This window comes from Hippocampus zosterae, chromosome 6, assembly GCF_025434085.1.
Source record: "Hippocampus zosterae strain Florida chromosome 6, ASM2543408v3, whole genome shotgun sequence".
NCBI classification, from domain to species: domain Eukaryota; kingdom Metazoa; phylum Chordata; class Actinopteri; order Syngnathiformes; family Syngnathidae; genus Hippocampus; species Hippocampus zosterae.
In genome coordinates, this window is record NC_067456.1 from 488,396 (window position 1) to 505,140 (window position 16,745).

The following is a 16,745-nucleotide window of genomic DNA, read 5'->3' on the forward strand; positions in this document are numbered from 1 at the left end:
AAGTCTGTGCCAATGTCATCTTCAAGCCGATTACGTTGAAGAAACCTAATAAACATTCTTATGAGTCTCTTCCATTACGTGCACCGACTGGTGATTGCAGCCACAACAGGAAGTGGACAACAATTATGATATGGCGGACGGGAGAGGTTTTTTTTGACGATCAGGTCAACTCACAAAATAAAGTGAGAGGATGACAAATACTTTTTAAAACAAAGTAAACAAGGGGCACGCCGGAAGGGGGTAACAAAGTACAATTAAAAAAAAGAACTAGCAAACACGAAAAAAGGAAATCGATGAGGAAGTAAAAGACCAAAAAACAACTACAACGAACAGGAAGTAGACCGCAAAAAGAGAAAGCGGTAGACTAACACAGGAATCCCCAACTTTTTTTGCCCCACGGACAATATTTTCAGGGACCGGCATTTAAGATGTGGCGGATTAATACAACAAAATAATATGGTATGATCTGCAAGAAAACTGTGCTGTTTTCGAAATATAAATAAACACAAGGAGCGTCGAATCTGGCCGCAACACTGATCGCTATGGTCATGTTTAATGCCTTCAAAATAGGATACAAAACAAATTCAAAGTGTAAGAAAATGACGACTCACCACAGGCCCGAGCTTGATTTTCTGCAACTAGACGGTCCCATCTCGGGGTAATAGGAGACAATGACACCTGAAGTGTGTGCTTCATGTCGAGTCTACTTCGCCATTTTGTTCTAGTCGCCGTTGCTGCAGAAACCCTCCCACCTCACACAGGTACGATGTCGGAAATAGCAACGGTGCTATTGTGGCGATCTCAGAGTATTCCGCCATAACTTGAATCCAGTTGTCGCGAACGTACTTTTAAGGCCGCCGTCGTTTGCGATCTCCGGCAGTTTTTAAAACTCATTGCGACCTCCGTTTTGTTTTTAGCGTAATCGGTCACGTGACGGAGGGGCGTGGTTTGACGTGAGTCAAGCGTGACACAGACGGATGGAATGGAGAATCCGGAAATGTTTCAAAATAAAAGAAGGCAAGTTCTTTCTGTGCGACCCGGTATCAAATGCTAACAGGAAAAAGAAAGGATATGAGCAAACAAAAGGAAGTGGATGACAAAACACCTTCAAGCAGCAAATGAGTATCAAAAAAATAAGAGTGGCAAAAGGGATAAGGACAACAAAATTGACAAACGAATGGACAAAATTATTTTTATTGATCCCGAGTGCGGAAACACTTGTAACTTTTAAAGTGTTTTGTATAATTTCAAAATAAGAGCGTATGGAAAATACTGAAGTTAAGTTGAAATGTTTCATCTTCCTCAACTTCCCCCCCCCCCTGGTTGGGAATGGAAAACGAGGAAGAGTCAAGCACCTGAGTCCTGGAGGAAAGTCTTTGGAATGCTGCTGTCCGCATGTCACGATGCAGCTTTGCCACTTCGGTACCTTTATTTTGAAAGTCAGCCGTGAGCGGAGAGACCAAGGGGGTCCCGAGCCATTTCACAACTTCTGCCACAAGGAGCATGCTGCGGGGTGGGGGGGGGGGGTGTAATTGTTCACTCATTCTCGAATCAGCATCCGGGAATTAACCGAAAGAGCTCTTCAAAGACCCATTCAAACCCCGATAGAGCGACGAGGCCCGAAGAAAAGGGGCGGGGTTTGTCCGGTTCAGCGCCTCTGCTGGCTGTAGACGGGGAAGGCGAGCGTGACGTTGAGCGAGTCGTTGTGCTGCACCAGCGACGTGTGCTGGTAGTGCAGCACCAGCTCCTTCAGCGACGCGTACAGGTTGTACGGCTCGGCGAAGCCGAAGCCCGTGCTCGTCTTGTTGATCACGCAGTGCTTCACTTCGCCTTCCACCCTGGAGAGACGCACGTGGTCACATAAAGAAGCATCTCCACGGGCTGTCATGCTCGCACACAAAAAGAGACACGCCCCAAAACTAGTCCTCAATGACGTGAGCGAGGCGTACATGACGGAGCAGGCGTAGCATCCCGGCTTGCTGCTGTCGCGGACCAGGAAGGTTCCGTCCTTTTTGCCTCTCAGCAGCGACTCGGCTTGCCCGCGGTTGATGTTGCCCAGACGCCACAGGCGCTCGTCGTGGTGAGGGAGGTCCTCCTCGTCCTCCACCGTGCTGTACTCGCTAGGGGGCAGCGGCGCCGCAGAGATGCAGCGTAAGAGACGCGGCGCATCGTACGTGGCTCTGTGAGCGAAACTTACTCTTCGGTGGTCTCGTTCTTCAGTCCGAGCCACTCATTCAGTTTCCTTTGCCGGACTCCCTTCTGGGTCAACCACCTGCATACACACGCAGGCGCAGGCGCAGGCGCGCGCGCGTTGGTTAGCTTTAGCGTCAGGTAGCGGCGTCCGTGCGGGTTTTGAAGTCGGTGGCTCACATGAGGTACAGGTCTCTGGTTTTGCGCAGTTGGATGAGGTCCGGCTTGATGCTGTTCATCTTCTTGTCGATCTCGCGGTAGTCGGCCGCCTGCTTCTTCAGGTCCACCTCCAGGTGGCGCTTGCTGTCCACGATCTCGCTGATGCGCGAGCGCAACTTGTCGTAGTTCTCCATGATCCTGACGGGACGGCGAGAGGGGTGAGGCGGAGCGAGGCCGCGACCGCGGGGCCAGGTTTCTATGGCAACATCCCTCGGGCCCACGCCGGCGGTTGCCGCGGCAACGACCCACCTCTGGATTTCCTTGTCGTTGCCCTCGCGGCGGAATTTGTCGATGTACTCCTTGCTGAAGCGATCCTGAGTCTGACACTGCTCCTCGAAGATCTTGATGGTCTCGTTGAAGGCCTCGATGGCCGTGCGCTTCATCTGGATCTCCTGCGGACGGCGCGGGCGCTGGTCACCATCTGGACCTTCGGCCAAAACGGGGAAGCTCCCCCCGTGGCGTGCGCGTACCTGAGAAGTTCTGGTGTACTCCTCGTAGAGCCTGTCGTATTCGCGGTTTTTCTCTTGGTACTGCAGGTGGTACTCGTGGAGCTTCTTGCCCACCGCCTCGATGCTGTCCTCCTTCACGACCTGGTCCTGAAAGAGAACACGACGTGGGTGCGAGGTCCAGGAGCGGGAGGTGGCAAGATGGACGCCGATGACTTGATGTGCGTGGAGACTTGAAGGACGGGATGTTTACCGTTTGGTTTCAAGTGATTGCGCAATTCGCAAAAGTTCACATTTTGAACAGTTTTCCCAAGGGGGGGGCGGGGGAGAAACAAATACGGAGATTGGGCAGCGGGACGCACGGCCAAGGCGTACCTGCTGGTGCTTGGAGACCGGGTAGAGCAGCTTGACGTCCAGCTTGGGGTTGTACTGGGCCAGGGATTCGTGCCGGTAGTGATTGATGAGCTCCACCACCGAGCTGAAGGTCAGCGGGTCCGAGAAGCCGTACTTGCCCTCGCGGTGGAAGATCTTGATCAGCTTGTTGTTGCCCCCCTTCCTGGGGGCGCAGCACAATCAAGTCAGACTCGCCCCACGCTCTCCGTTGCCGCGCCGCCGCCGCCGTGGCCCACCTGAGCGTGAGGGTGTAATCGCCGTGCATCTTGGTGGAGGCGTCGCGCACCAGGAAGGTCCCGTCGGCCGTGTCCCGCAGCTTCTCGTTGACTTCCTCCCTGCGACGAGAGGCGGCGCAATGGCGGTCGAGCGTCTCTCGGCGCCCGTGCGGGCGGGCAGCGCCGCGCCTTACCTGGAGATGTCGCCCCAGTACCACTCGGCGTCGTGAAGCGCCATGCCGTTGTTAAACGCGCACTCGCCGGCCGACGCCGACGCCGATGCCGACGGCTTGGCGGGTTTGGGAGGTAAAGCTGAAACAAAAGACGGAGCGGCCGCGCCGGCGGTTTTGCTGTTGAAACACCAAAGCGACGAGAAGGCGTCGAAGGACCCGGCCTTCAAATTGTCTTCCGAGAACTTGGAAGCCACGCCGGAGGTTGAAAAATGCAAATCGTCCCCATGGTAGAGTCTCAACAAACTCAAAGTTATCATGTTTGAAAGTTTCATTTGTTGTCTGCTCGATTGACCTCCAAGGCAAAGCGTTGATAGCCCTGCGATATCGCCACGGCAACATCAACCTCCCCGCGGCAAAACAATGACGTCAGCATTTGGGAAGCGTCCAATCATTTGACCCGGGTCGCCATTTCTGACCAATATTGTTACCTTGTAACAATAACATTGTTACATGGTAACAATGTGATTGGTTACCTTGGTAAGGTAATAACATTGTTACAATGTTATTACCTTGTAATAACATTGTTACAATGTTATTATTACAAGGTAATTGTAACATTGTTACAATGTTTGTTACGGCGGTAACAAACATTGGCCGTATTGTTACGGCCGATGTTACCTGGAGCAGCCTGGTTCACGTTGAGCTCGCTACTGATCAGAACCTCCAGAACTTGAATCAGAGGATCCGGGCCGGACTCGCACCTGAAAGGGCAAGAAGGAAAGTCACATTTCAAGACTTGGTTGAAAACCAACCTATGATAAATGAATTATGATGCATTCATTTGTGGCACAGTTCGGCGGCGCATTGACAAAAAAAAATTCTACGCAAAAAGAAAACGCGTCGTATGGCGTGCAAAGGTGAACCCTTGTGAGACCGAACCGAGGCCAATAACGGTTCAGAACGAGAGTCAAAAACTGTCGTCTGTGTGTGTGTCGACTAACCCGGCGGCGGTCTGCCTGAAAAGCAGCGGGCTGAAGGTCTCGGCGAGGCCCCTGACGCTGAGCTGGTTGCGGGCGGCATGCGCGGCGAGTCGAGCCAGGTGTCGCACCACGCTGAGGAGGGTCAGGCCGTACTGGGCGGGGCACGTCGGGGAGCTGGCCACGCCCAGCAGAACCCGGGCGCACTCCTCGGGGTCTCGGACCTCTGTGGGGGGGGACAACAGCGGCGGCGTGAGCGTGCGGGCCGACGCCAGACAAGGCACGGCAAATAGTGACCAAAAAAAAAACCCAACAAGTCAAAAACCATCTCTAAGTTCAGGAACAGGAACCAAAAAAAAAAAAAAAAACATCTCTAAGTTCAGTCCAAAATTCGAGAAACACGTCAAAAGTCAGGACAAAATCACATCAAGGAGCCAAAAACAAGCCCGCAACCACGAGACAACAACACGGCAACCGAGGGGGGGCGAGGGCCCAGCGCGCGGCCCATCCGGCCTCGCCGCCGCACGCACGCACCTTGCACGGCGCGGATCATGTCGTCCTGCAGCGAAGACGGCAGGACGGGCCCGGGAAGCTCCTGCAGGAAGCAGACCACCCCGTCGCACAGGGCCGACGCCTCCATCTGCTCCAGCTCTGCCCCCCCCCCAAAAAAAAAATTAAAAAACATGGCGCAAAGTTGGCAGACGGAGCTCCTCCCGCCCGCTCGCCGCTTCCTCACCGGCTTGGGCCAGTTGCCTCGCGTCCAAACTTCCTCCTCCGCCGCCGCTCCGGTACAAGCCGGGAGCGTCTGCGCCTGCACGCCAGAACAGTCTCATGGTTTGAAGGGTTGCAGCAAGACGCGGCGTTTCCGTCGACGGCCCGCGTTGAGAACGAGACGACGACGAGCTGAACGCGAGCCCGCGACGCCTAAATGAGGACGTCTGGGAGGTTTTCCAGACGAAATCGTTAGCGGGCGGTCTGCCGGCCGCTGAAAACGCACGACGTCGCTTCCTACCGCGCGGCTCGTCGTCCGCCTGTCAAAAAACACCGGCGCCGAAATCTTTTTGAGCGCCTGAGCGAGAGAAATAAACTTTTGAGTTTATCAGTAAACGTGACGCAACCCCGGCAGGCCGGCGTACGCTCGGCGAACCGCGGCGAAGGAGAAAGTCCGCCGCCGCGCGCACCTTTGCTCTCCACGGCCTCCATCAGTCTGCTCAGGAGGGGCGGGGCCGTGTCGGGCGGTCCGAAGTGCTCCGGAAGATCTGGCAGCGTGACCCCTGCGAGGGAGCAAAGCGAGCGCGGGGGGGTCAGTGTCGGTGCGGACGCCCGGCGGCGACGGCGTGCGTGCGCGGGCACCCTCAGACTCCGAGTCGGTTCTCATCGACGCGGCCGACGGCGGCCTGGGCGGTCGGGGCTTGGGCGTGGGGGGCGACATCCTCTTCCTGCCTACGAATTCTACGTAGGTGCCCGGGAAGTCGCCCTTTTCCTGTTCGGGGGCACAAGCGCATGAAGCCATTTCGAAATATTCATCGTTTAACACTCAACGATTCTCCCCGTCAGCCCGTCGTGGAATCGGATCGGCCGGCCCCCCCCTACCTGCGTGGTTTCGTTGAAGCCGGGCAGCCATCCAATCTCGGAGGGTCGCTCCTCGGCGCCGGCGCCGCAGCCGAGCGCCAACAGCGCCCCCTTGCTGACCAGCAGCGTGTCGCCCACGTGCAGGTCGATGTCCTCCTCGCGCTCTTTCTTGTAGTCGTACAGCGCGCGGTACTGGAAGCCCTCCGACGCCATGATGGCAGCGGGCGGCTATGGCTTAGCGAAACGAGGGATGGGGGGACGGGGAAAAAAAAAAAAGTCCCTGAATCCAATGATGAGAATAGCTTTTGCCTGAGAGGAAGACTTTAGCGCGGAGAACGGCGCGGGAGGAAATATGGCGTCTCCCCCGTCTCCATGTCCGCTCAGTGTCGGGTCATCCGTTGAGCGCCAGGTGGCGAGCTCCGCCTCCGTTCATGAACAGGAGTCTCAGTTGGGGTGGAGGCGACATCTGCTACACCTGCAGCAAGACCGAAAGTCAGGTCATGACAGTGCACTCATCGCAAAAAAAAAAAAATTTGAGGCCCAAGCCAAGTTCAATATTCAGCAAAATAAGAGTCTGATAGCCGATCAATATGTCAATTAAATATATAATCGCTGATATTTTCAAGAATATTTTTGGGGAGGGTCCGTTCAGGCTTACAACAATATTGATGAATTCCAAGCAGAACGTTTGACTGTTTTTCTCTTTCTACAAACATTCTTGCTGCTGGAGGCTGTAAATTTCCCCAGTGTGGGACGAATAAAGGATATCTTATCTTATCTTATCTTACAAGACTTTGCCCTCGGGTATCAGAATGTCTCCAACACGTCCATTTTAATTTTTTTAATACAGAGTTGTCAATTACTAGATGTTTTTTTTTTTATCAGAAGACCATTGAAACCTGCTTCTTTTGTCCCAAACCACCTCAGAATCCCAAATTCGTGCTTGCCCTTCAACAGAGAACACCCCCCCCCCCCTTGAAGAACAGAATAACTTCACAATGTTGATTTTATTACATAATATAGACTGTAGCTCTGAATTCTTAGTTGTAATCATTCCGAATTGTGAATTATTCTTTGTTTGGTATTGGTGTTCTGGACGCCAAGATTTTGACGTCACTCGTCAGCTGACCAACTTTGACGTTCACTTAAATCGAACATATGATTAAATGTCTTTCGGACTGCTCCGCGTCATTCACCCCAGTGAGTGGGATCATTTGGAGGTTGAAATCATTATTTCGAGAGAAAAACGACGCAAAACGAGCGAGAAAGTAGACGAAATGGGAAACAGGAAACCACAATGCCAGCCTCTGTTAGCTTAGCCTGTTAGCTGCTGCCACTGTTCGCCTCACCTTTTTAATTCGCCAGCGAGCGTCGAGCAGGACACAAAGTGGACTTCATGACACGACGGAGAGCGCGGAACACGACAGAAAGTGACCGAAAGGGGCGTAAACGTCCGGCAATTGGGTTTATTTTCACTTGAAAACTGCTCGCTCGTGGTCGTCGCGACTGGATTTGGAAGACAGCGATTCGAATCGGACCACCGCAGATACGAAGCACATCCGGCTGGGACTTTCACAATACGACTACGTATAACGAACAGAAAGATAAAATATACTTAAATACGTGACAAAACTTTGTACCTATATGTATCATATCGATATTACTCATGTGTACGTGGATAGAGAGATTTGTTTGCCTGTCATTTTTTTGTGACTTTCAAAAATAAACGCGCAAACGCGGGAGGCCTGATGCTCTGTCACCAATCACGTCTTATTTTCAAAATGTGTCGTTTTAAAACGAGGCAACATCTGTCCTTTTGTCAACAACGTGTCGAGTATTCACTCCGTGTTTCACGTCTGATCTGTCTCGTGAGGCGTCGGTAGTCGGGTAGGGTGTCTGACGTCACATCCGCTAACCCAGATCTCTCCTGTCAAGCTCGAGGCTGCGTCGCAACAAAGGAGCGCGCGCGGGGGTGTCACGAAGACGCCACGATCACGAGATCATGCCGCTGGGATGCTTCGCCGGAGGAAAGGGTTCATTTCAATCAATAAAACCTTTCTTTACACATGCACACGTGAACATGATCAAGATTTCAATTGTGGAAAAAAAAGACTTCATAGTCTCTTTTATTGTTGAAATAAAATAAAATAAAAAATACACATTCATTGACAATGGAGCTGATCTGCATAACTTCCACGTTAAAATGGCCTGTTTTAATTCATGACATCAGGAATATGAGACCACGTTAAGTGTTTTTCACCTTCCGTGTTAAAAATGTCCCAATTTGATTGACATTTCCATGGAAAAACATGCCTTTCAAAATAAAGCCAAACTTTGGGAATCCAAGTTGGGTGAGCATGAAAGTATCAAGTGGGAACGGCCTCAACGGCATCACATTCAACACAAGATGACTCCTGCGTCACGTGCTTCATCCGTGACATGCCAAACAGTTCGAGGTTCTGGTCTAATGCTAGGCCAGATGTTGAGCTCAAGAGGCACGTTGCGCATCCCCAAGTGTGATTTTGGCTCAGCGGCACGACGAGAAGGCTGCGAGAACTCAGCACTACAAGCGAAAGACGTCTCCGAGCTTGTGCACGTGCAGCCCGATGCTGCCCACCAGCTGCAGACGCTCCTTTAGGAAGCGGCCCACCTGCTCCGAGTACGCCACGTCGCAGAAGACCCAGATCTCGGCACGCTCGCGCTGGATGTTGGCGTTGCACGTGGGCAAGCCGGCGCGCCGGGCGGCTTTGCTCAGAGCTTGCCATACCTGCGGCGGGGGGAGCGAGACATAGTGACGTCGTTCCGGGATACATGGAAAACGAGCACGACTCGTCTCGGATAATGTCGTCGTCATTTGCTTTGCGGACGGCGGCCATGTTTGTACCTGTTCGATGTCTCGTACGGTTCCGCAGTTGTCCTGACCGATGACCCACTTGGCCCTCTGGCGCAGGTGCAGCGCGTGCACAGACAAGGCGCGTCGGAAGCCTTTCGAGAGCGACGGCGAGCGCCGACGAACACTTTTGGAAGCCAACACGCTCCAGGACCGTTTGACCCCCGCCGCTGCGACAGACGCGCTCTCGTCAACAACGGACGGCGAGTTCGCCGTTCCGCCAACGCCTTCTTTTAAAGCCTCTGCGTTGATGACGGGAGCGCGTTTGGCCGGTCTGATGGGCGGAGGCCGTCGCGCTGACTGGTCCGAGAACCACGGCGTGAAGACGGGAGGAGGGCGGCGGGGGAAAGGTTCCAGGAGCTTTTCTGTGGTTGCAATTAAATGGCTCAGCCCGTCAGAGTCTTCGAGACGGTGGTGAAGAACCACATCCTCCATCATCACGCCTCATCTTCATCACATACATGCTGAAACAACAATAATGTTCAAACGGTGTCAATCTTGCAGCACCGGGCCGTACTTTTGGCGCGCGGGGCTTCAGTAAGCGAGTTAATTCACCTCTGAATACCACAAATACCACCACGTAGCAAGTACAGAGATCATCGATACTCTCCATCCTTCCCATCGATTTTCAACACCGCGTATCCCGTCTACGATCGCGGGGCGCTGGAGACGATTCCAGCTGACTTGGACTGATCGCCAGTCAGTCGCAGGGCACATATTGAGACAAACAACCACTCGACCCCCACATCCACATCGTCACTTCTATTTGAAATCGCGGCGGTTATGTACGTGGTTGTTTCGGGTCGGTCCCAGACCAAATGTTACAAACGTCATCTCGGGACTGTGTCAAGATTTAAACGGCACACGTTAACAGTTAAATATGGGGGCGTACATCTCACTCGATAAACACAACGAGGCAAAAACGCCATTCAAGTACAATACCTTCACGTTGGCCGTCGTGAAATTGACTGTTGCGAGCCAATGCGGACATCTCGGAGTATCTCGCGATAGTTTCATCAAACCCGCAGCGAGATTTCCTCCCCACCGCGGCTTGTTAAGTAGCCGAGCAAAGCTACTTAACAAAATGAATGTCAAACGGGGCTAACTTGTCAGTAGTCTCGAGCCAGAAGATGACAGCCGAACGTGTTAATTATATTTCGAATGGGTCGCAGTGTATTAAGTAAATACAAACAAAAAGTAGCGAGCTTCGTGTCGACCGCCGAGTAATTAAAACGGTACCGGAATCAACCACAGCGACACCGTCTCGGATTGCATGTAGACTAAAGTAAATCTTAAATGACACTTGGGGTTTAAACGACGTAACGTGAACGTCAACTTAACATCAGAGCTATATTTTAGTGAAGAAAAATCTACTATTTACTTCTTCACTCAACGGAACTGGTCATCTTTGGTTACCTTATAAAACAGCTTGGAATGCATGTCGGGTTCATGGTTAGATACCGTCGGTATCATACCGAGCAACTAAATGGTATTATAATGGTAAACAAGGACGGAGAGACTGATGAGTTTGTCAACAGGACTTTTATTTGATAGTAGTGTGTTCTCAAATGACAACAGGAATATAGTTGCTGACTTGATGAGCGGGGCTGCAGCTACAACTCACAGCGGGACTACTTGAAGCAAATGCCGTTTTTCTTTTAGTTGTCCTCCTCTTGTTCCAAACAGAAAAAAAAGCACAAATGTGGCAACGTGTGGCGAGATGTGATCAGATGGGGATTCCAAAAACAAGGAAAAAAGGTGGGGGGGGAATCACTGAGGGAGGGGAAAGGATAAGAATATGGCACATTTGGTCCACCTTGGAAGTTTTATTATGTCTTAAAAACATTTCATAAACAGAAAAAAAAGGTGACATCTTAGTTGCACGTGTAGCACAGCGTTAACGACAACAGAGTGGAAACAAGTGTTTGGGAGGGGGGGCGGGTCAAGCTGGGGCAGATTAACTTTTAACTCGGGAAGGTGATTCGGCCAATCGCTTCTCTTCTCGGTACAGTAATGAAGGTTTGGGGAGGAACTGTGCGACGAACGGGGACGGCGTCGAACGTTCACAGGAAGTAGTCGGGAGTGCGTCTGGTCACGTGGGGCTCGCCGCGGCGAGGGGCGGGGTCAAACTGAAGGCTGAGAAGGAAGAGAGGTTACAAACCGATCGATCGACAGGTCCATTGACTGACGAGCAGCGCCGCCCGATGGCACTTACAAAGAGTACTTGAGGGTGTCGTCCAGTTCCATAATGGCCGCCTGATTCCCGCAGCGGTAGCAGTAGTTGGGCGCGCTGAAGATGGTCACCACGTTTTTGTCGTGGCCCCAGTTGTAGCCCTGCAAGAACAACGCAAGCGTAACGTCCCGCACTCGGCCGCTCGAGAGCTCGCGGCACTGTCACCACGAAAAACGCACTGAAACAAAACTCGTGTGCTGCAAAATACACGTTTAAAGCGTGCCGCATTACCTCCATGACCAGCTGATGCGCGCGGGACACCAGCGTCAGGCCGTTGGCATGGTTGAAGGTTTCGGAGATGTCCTGGCCAAAGGTGTAGCCGGCACCTCGGGGGGAGATGCCCCAGCCGCCGCGGTCGTCGGGGTCCGACCACAGCAGGTCACACATGGGGCCCTGCGAGTGAGTCCATCCAGCACACCGATTACTTCCACGTTTTGACACTCACGCCGATTTGGAAAGGAAGCCCACCTCATGCGGGACCTCCTGCAAGCGGTCCAGAGCTCGTATGTGGTCCAGAGTGTCTATGGAGGGCGACAAGCCTCCGTGGAGACAGAAGATCTACAAGCAAATCAACAAGAAACGTGAACACGCACGCACCCCCAGCCACTTCGAGAGGCGGAACAGCGGCGGCCACGCCCACCTGCCCGTCGACCAGCGCGGTGAGCGGCAGGTAGTCAAACAGGTCTGTGAAGTACTTCCACACGTTGGCGTTGCCGTACTTCCTCAGGCACTCGTCATAGAAGCCGTACACTTGCGTAATCTGCCGGGACTCGTGGTTCCCTCGCAGGATGGTGATCCGCTCCTGGAAACGCACCTGAATGCGCCGCACCGTACACTTCCTTGAGACTCTTCAAACTTCTTAAATGGTCGGCGATACATATTTACATATGCACCGTTGATGATTCCTATATACCTCTCAATTTGTCGTCATCAAATTTCATCAGGACATACCACTATCAATAATAATATACAGTAGTTTCTACTTTTCACAGATCCTCCCCTCCCTAAAATAATGTTGGGGGGGGAAGAAGACGGCACCACATACTTGTCATATTCAAAAAAATGGCAATCATAAAAATAAAATTTTTTTTAAAAAAAACACAACGACCAAGCGGTTGCACAAGTGTGCACACCTGTGTTCAGAATTAAGCAATTACATCCAGACTCAATCAAATACACAAAAATGACAAGAACGGGTCATTTGACGAGGGGGGGTGTATACTTTTGATATGCTCTGTACCGAGCCATCTTATGAGGAAAAGTCACCTTTAGCGTGACGAGCAGCGTGACCGTCTCCACCGAATAGTAGCCTCTGTCCACGTAGTCCCCCATGAACAGGTAGTTGGTGTCGGGGGACTTGCCGCCGATCTTAAAAAGCTCCATCAAGTCGTGGAACTGGCCGTGCACGTCGCCGCACACCGTCACCGGGCATCGTACCTGAAGGCAGCACGGCGCCCGGGTCAATCGCTTCATGCTGACTGCTCAGCTACAAAAAGTCAAACCAAGGCATGATGAGAAGCCTCACCTCTTGGACGTTTGACTCCTTGGTTAGAATCTCCTTGGCCTGGCGAGTGAAAGGGGGGAGAAAAAAAAGGGCATGAGGCATATTGTGCCCTCCTACCCACCCAAAAAAAACAGAAGTGCATGCTGTAAAGTAATAAATAGGCAGGCTGCTATGCGAGTGGTCATGTGATCTCCAAGCACCTCACACACACCCAGCTGACCTTTTCCCATTTCCTTCGTTGTTAATTCAAAAAGAACGATTCGCTAAATGTACAGCATAGATTTTGCTATGGAAGGAAAGACTTCTAACATTTCAGAGTGCACAGTCAGAGACGTCTCAATCAAAAGGATGAATGGAAGAAGCAAGGTTACTGCGGTTCAACACACGTCAACGCCAATAACGCGAACGTCTGCCGACAACTGAAAATGAATGACGCTCGTCAGTCGTACGGATTTTTGATTCACGTGTCACCCCGTCGTCATGACAAGCATCACACTTTAGATTGCAATAAATTCGACTTGACGTTTCTATGTCTTCTCGTTCGTTTTAGAGCCGCGGTAACGTCTCTCTCTCTTATCGAGCCATGTCAGCTTGATGCAATAAATCAGATGATCGATATCGATGGGGCGCGGTGCACAACACCGTAAATGAACGCACACCGGGCACAAACCCATCGTATGTCTTGGGTCTGTACGAGAACACACCCATGACATTGGGGAAACACATATGAAACATTTGTCGGGTCGGGACATGAAAGGCTAATGAGACGAGCGGTAAAACCGGCTCCGTCTATTGAGTGGATCGAGGGAAAACGATGCCAATCGGGGAGCCTTGGATATCCCGACACGACGATTAATTTGGACGACCGATGACTAAGAATACCTTTCAAACGGAAATCTGTGTGAACATGTTCGACACGGTCCTGACCGTAGCCCGTCGCAAATTACCGCTAGCAAGCAATGGCAACCAGAAATTAGTCCGAGCCAATTTCGCAATGTAGGCCAAACGCTCGGCCGGTGGAATGTTAAGTGGAATTTAGAGAATTTTCCAAACTTACCTTCTCGCAGAGTGTCCTCACTTGGTTTTCCGAAAGCTGCTTGCACTCATTTAGCTGTTCGATCCACTGGTCTAACTCCTTCGTAAAAGATTTGTCTTCCATGACAGCCGCGGTAGCTCCGCTAAACTAGCTGCGTTAGCTCGCTTGAAAAGAAAAGAGGCCCGTTTCGAGGTTAGCTGAATTAGCCTTTAGCTCGCCGTATTGTTAAACCCGACCCAGTCCCGCCAAACCGGTTACAAACCCTACGATTCCACCGACAACTAGCGAGCCGTCCGGTCAAATTTGATCATGATAAGATACCACGGATGAATTACAGGCGAAACGAGACGTCTTATATCGCCCGGGGGGTGTGAGGAGGTCAGCAAGTCCCCGTTGCGGCAGACCGTAGCGGCAGAAGGCAGCGGCTAACCGATGTGCTAAAAGGGTTAGCTACAATAACATCCGGGCATTTCACCAGCAGCCGTGGGCGGTGCACAAGCGACATCGGGTGGAAGGATGGTGAACTGCAACGCTTTGCGAGTGGCCATTTTTTGGAGGTTTTGAATCAAACACGGGTCGACCTGGAGGGCGCGTGGTTAGCAGGTCGGCCTCACAGTGCAGAGGTGTAGGGTTCGATTCCGACTACGACCAGTAACGAGGTGACAAGTTCACCATTGAAAAAGCAGACCGGAAATTGTCATGGAGAGTCAAACTGGATCGAGTCCAAATATCGAAAAATTGGGAAAGCTGCCCACTTCTTTCGAAGTACAGTATTTAAAGGCTACGGGTTTGGTTGGGGGAAAAAATAACAATTCTGAAGAAGGGTTGCTCGTGCGTGCGTGTTTTGTCCCGGGTAACAATTGAGGGATTCCCGGTCCTTACCAGTAGGTCGCGGCAATGCACCTGAAACCCCCATGACACTTTATACGAAGAAGAAGGAATCGACCACTTCCTGCCGGGGACTGTACTGGCGGTGCTGAAAGCGAACCACCGTACATCCTCACATAGTCGGCGAATGATCGTGCGTAAAGAAGCTACAAAGTCTTATTTATAGACTTTTTCCTTTAGTGGACACCCAGAACCCGCGGAGGTGCCAACACGATTGCCAAACATGGCCCATTTAACGAAGAACCCTGCCGACAAGGAACGGTGCGTTGTTGCTCTTGCTTGCTGTAGCTAAGGCTAACGTAGTTGACCCCAGCATAAATGTAACGCTAACTAATGCTTGCGGCAAAAGTCCACGAATATCACTGAACGTCTTGGGGCAGTCAAAAGTTATTTGAGAGCGACTGTAAATCGTGAATGTCAATGGCGTTGCAGTGCAGTTTGTGCCTCTTTGGTTCCCGTACAAGGCGACTCTTTAGCATGACGTGGTCAACGGGCCCCTTATTAAACTGACATATGAGCAATTCTTGGAACCCAAGATGCACACCAAATGCAGTGAAATAAGAAATAAGAAATCAATGATTATACATAACACCCGTCGTACCGATACTAAAACTACGCATGTCCGTGACGGCACATGAATGTTTTGCAGTTGCAGCTGTTCTGTGTTTTTGGGCTAGCTCGCGCTCTTAGTTTTTGCTGTGACCTGTGTTTCCTGAACTAGCTTCGCTGGATATTTGTGCTGGAGCTCTTGGTCGTCCAGTTCACGCAGAAATGTGCAAGTGTTCTGTGCGATGGCACAAACCTGTTGAATATTTGTTTAGTTGAAAAGTTACTCATTTCCCAGGTCGCCGAGATGCTACCTAAATACAGTGGACACTTTTGTCACTTTTTTGTTCAATTTAGTTTTTAACAGCTCGGAATGTCTTTTGCCCAGGTTCATCTGCGTCTATCCCGTCTACATCAACAGTAAGAAGACTCTGGCCGAAGGACGAAGAATCCCTGCCGAGAAGGTGCCAAATTGACACGAGTCTGACATTTTAAAATGAGCTCAAGGATTCAAGGTGTCTTTTTGTTTATTTCGTTGTATGATCTAAAACGGGACGTTTGCGTGCAGGCAGTGGAGAACCCGTCGTGCGCGGAGATCCGCGACGTCCTGACAGCCGCCGGCGTGAACGTCCTGGTGGAGGTGGCGACTTGACTCGACTTTCCGTCTGGCGGTGCTCTTTGGATGGGGGCGGTCGGCGCTTGACTGTTAATTCTGTCGTGGTTTTGTGTCCAGAACAAAATGCATCCCAGAGAGTGGAACCGCGACGTACAATTTAAAGGTCGAGTCAGAGTTCAGCTGAAGGAGGCGGACGGCAGCTTGTGTCACGATAAGTTCTCCTCGCGTAAGTCAAGCCACAGGGGAATTGTACGGCTTGTGCGTGGCGACGTGCGCTAATCGCAAGCAAAATCGGGCATTGGGATCGGAATCCGAAGCCACTTTTGACATTTGTTGACGGGAGCAACAAATGCGCCTGGTATGACGACCCCGTTTGCGGATGTTGCAGGCAAGGAGGTGATGCTGTACGTGTCCGAGATGATCCCCAAGCTGAAGAGTCGCGCGCAAAAGAGCGGCGGAGGCGAGAGCAGCTCGCAACAGGGCGACGGTGGAAAAAAGACCAAGAAGAAGAAGAAGTGACGCCGCCTCCGTTTTGTCCTCCCGACATCCCTTTTGGTCAAGAGCGGATGGTTTGCATCCGGCCTCAAAGCGGACGGAACTCCTCGCCACACTTTGTTGTATTTTGGAAACTTTTGCGAGTGCCGCGAAGCGCCGCATCCCTTCCCCCCTCAGAACTTTTCTTTGGTTTAAAACGGAAGGAGCAAGAGTGTGACGTCAGATTTTTGAAAGAATGTTTCTTTGGTTCAATTCTTACAGGACAACATTAAAAAGTTTTGATGAACTGCATCAATGAATTGTTAATCTCCTTCCAAAGAGGTCCGCCGCATTTCCAAAACGTCCCGACTGG

General features: G+C 51.6%; 4 protein-coding genes across 4 annotated transcripts; 1 reads left to right on the forward strand and 3 right to left on the reverse strand.

Moving 5' to 3' along the window:
- Positions 1–1,178: 1,178 nt before the first annotated feature.
- Positions 1,179–8,068, reverse strand: LOC127602654 (phosphatidylinositol 3-kinase regulatory subunit alpha-like). Its single transcript, XM_052068937.1, has 17 exons — positions 7,535–8,068; positions 6,207–6,660; positions 5,967–6,096; positions 5,795–5,887; positions 5,350–5,424; positions 5,148–5,264; positions 4,638–4,839; positions 4,315–4,397; positions 3,658–3,775; positions 3,485–3,583; positions 3,231–3,411; positions 2,880–3,005; positions 2,659–2,801; positions 2,371–2,547; positions 2,198–2,272; positions 1,950–2,120; positions 1,179–1,838 (listed from the first exon to the last, which is right to left on the reverse strand). Exons 2-17 carry the CDS (start codon positions 6,396–6,398, stop codon positions 1,649–1,651), a joined length of 2,172 nt encoding a protein of 723 aa, XP_051924897.1. The 5' UTR covers positions 6,399–6,660; positions 7,535–8,068; the 3' UTR covers positions 1,179–1,648.
- A 218-nt stretch (positions 8,069–8,286) lies between these two features.
- Positions 8,287–10,156, reverse strand: zgc:101664 (uncharacterized protein LOC450064 homolog). Its single transcript, XM_052069108.1, has 3 exons — positions 10,018–10,156; positions 9,070–9,539; positions 8,287–8,952 (listed from the first exon to the last, which is right to left on the reverse strand). Exons 2-3 carry the CDS (start codon positions 9,511–9,513, stop codon positions 8,749–8,751), a joined length of 648 nt encoding a protein of 215 aa, XP_051925068.1. The 5' UTR covers positions 9,514–9,539; positions 10,018–10,156; the 3' UTR covers positions 8,287–8,748.
- A 442-nt stretch (positions 10,157–10,598) lies between these two features.
- On the reverse strand, positions 10,599–14,302 carry LOC127602742 (serine/threonine-protein phosphatase 2A catalytic subunit beta isoform). Its single transcript, XM_052069081.1, has 8 exons — positions 13,870–14,302; positions 12,834–12,872; positions 12,575–12,745; positions 11,949–12,122; positions 11,777–11,866; positions 11,540–11,701; positions 11,291–11,409; positions 10,599–11,211 (listed from the first exon to the last, which is right to left on the reverse strand). Exons 1-8 carry the CDS (start codon positions 13,969–13,971, stop codon positions 11,139–11,141), a joined length of 930 nt encoding a protein of 309 aa, XP_051925041.1. The 5' UTR covers positions 13,972–14,302; the 3' UTR covers positions 10,599–11,138.
- Positions 14,303–14,777: 475 nt separating this feature from the next.
- Positions 14,778–16,684, forward strand: srp19 (signal recognition particle 19). The gene is made up of 5 exons (XM_052069122.1): positions 14,778–14,997; positions 15,671–15,746; positions 15,851–15,922; positions 16,016–16,124; positions 16,287–16,684. Exons 1-5 carry the CDS (start codon positions 14,960–14,962, stop codon positions 16,415–16,417), a joined length of 426 nt encoding a protein of 141 aa, XP_051925082.1. The 5' UTR covers positions 14,778–14,959; the 3' UTR covers positions 16,418–16,684.
- The last annotated feature ends 61 nt before the right edge of the window (positions 16,685–16,745 follow it).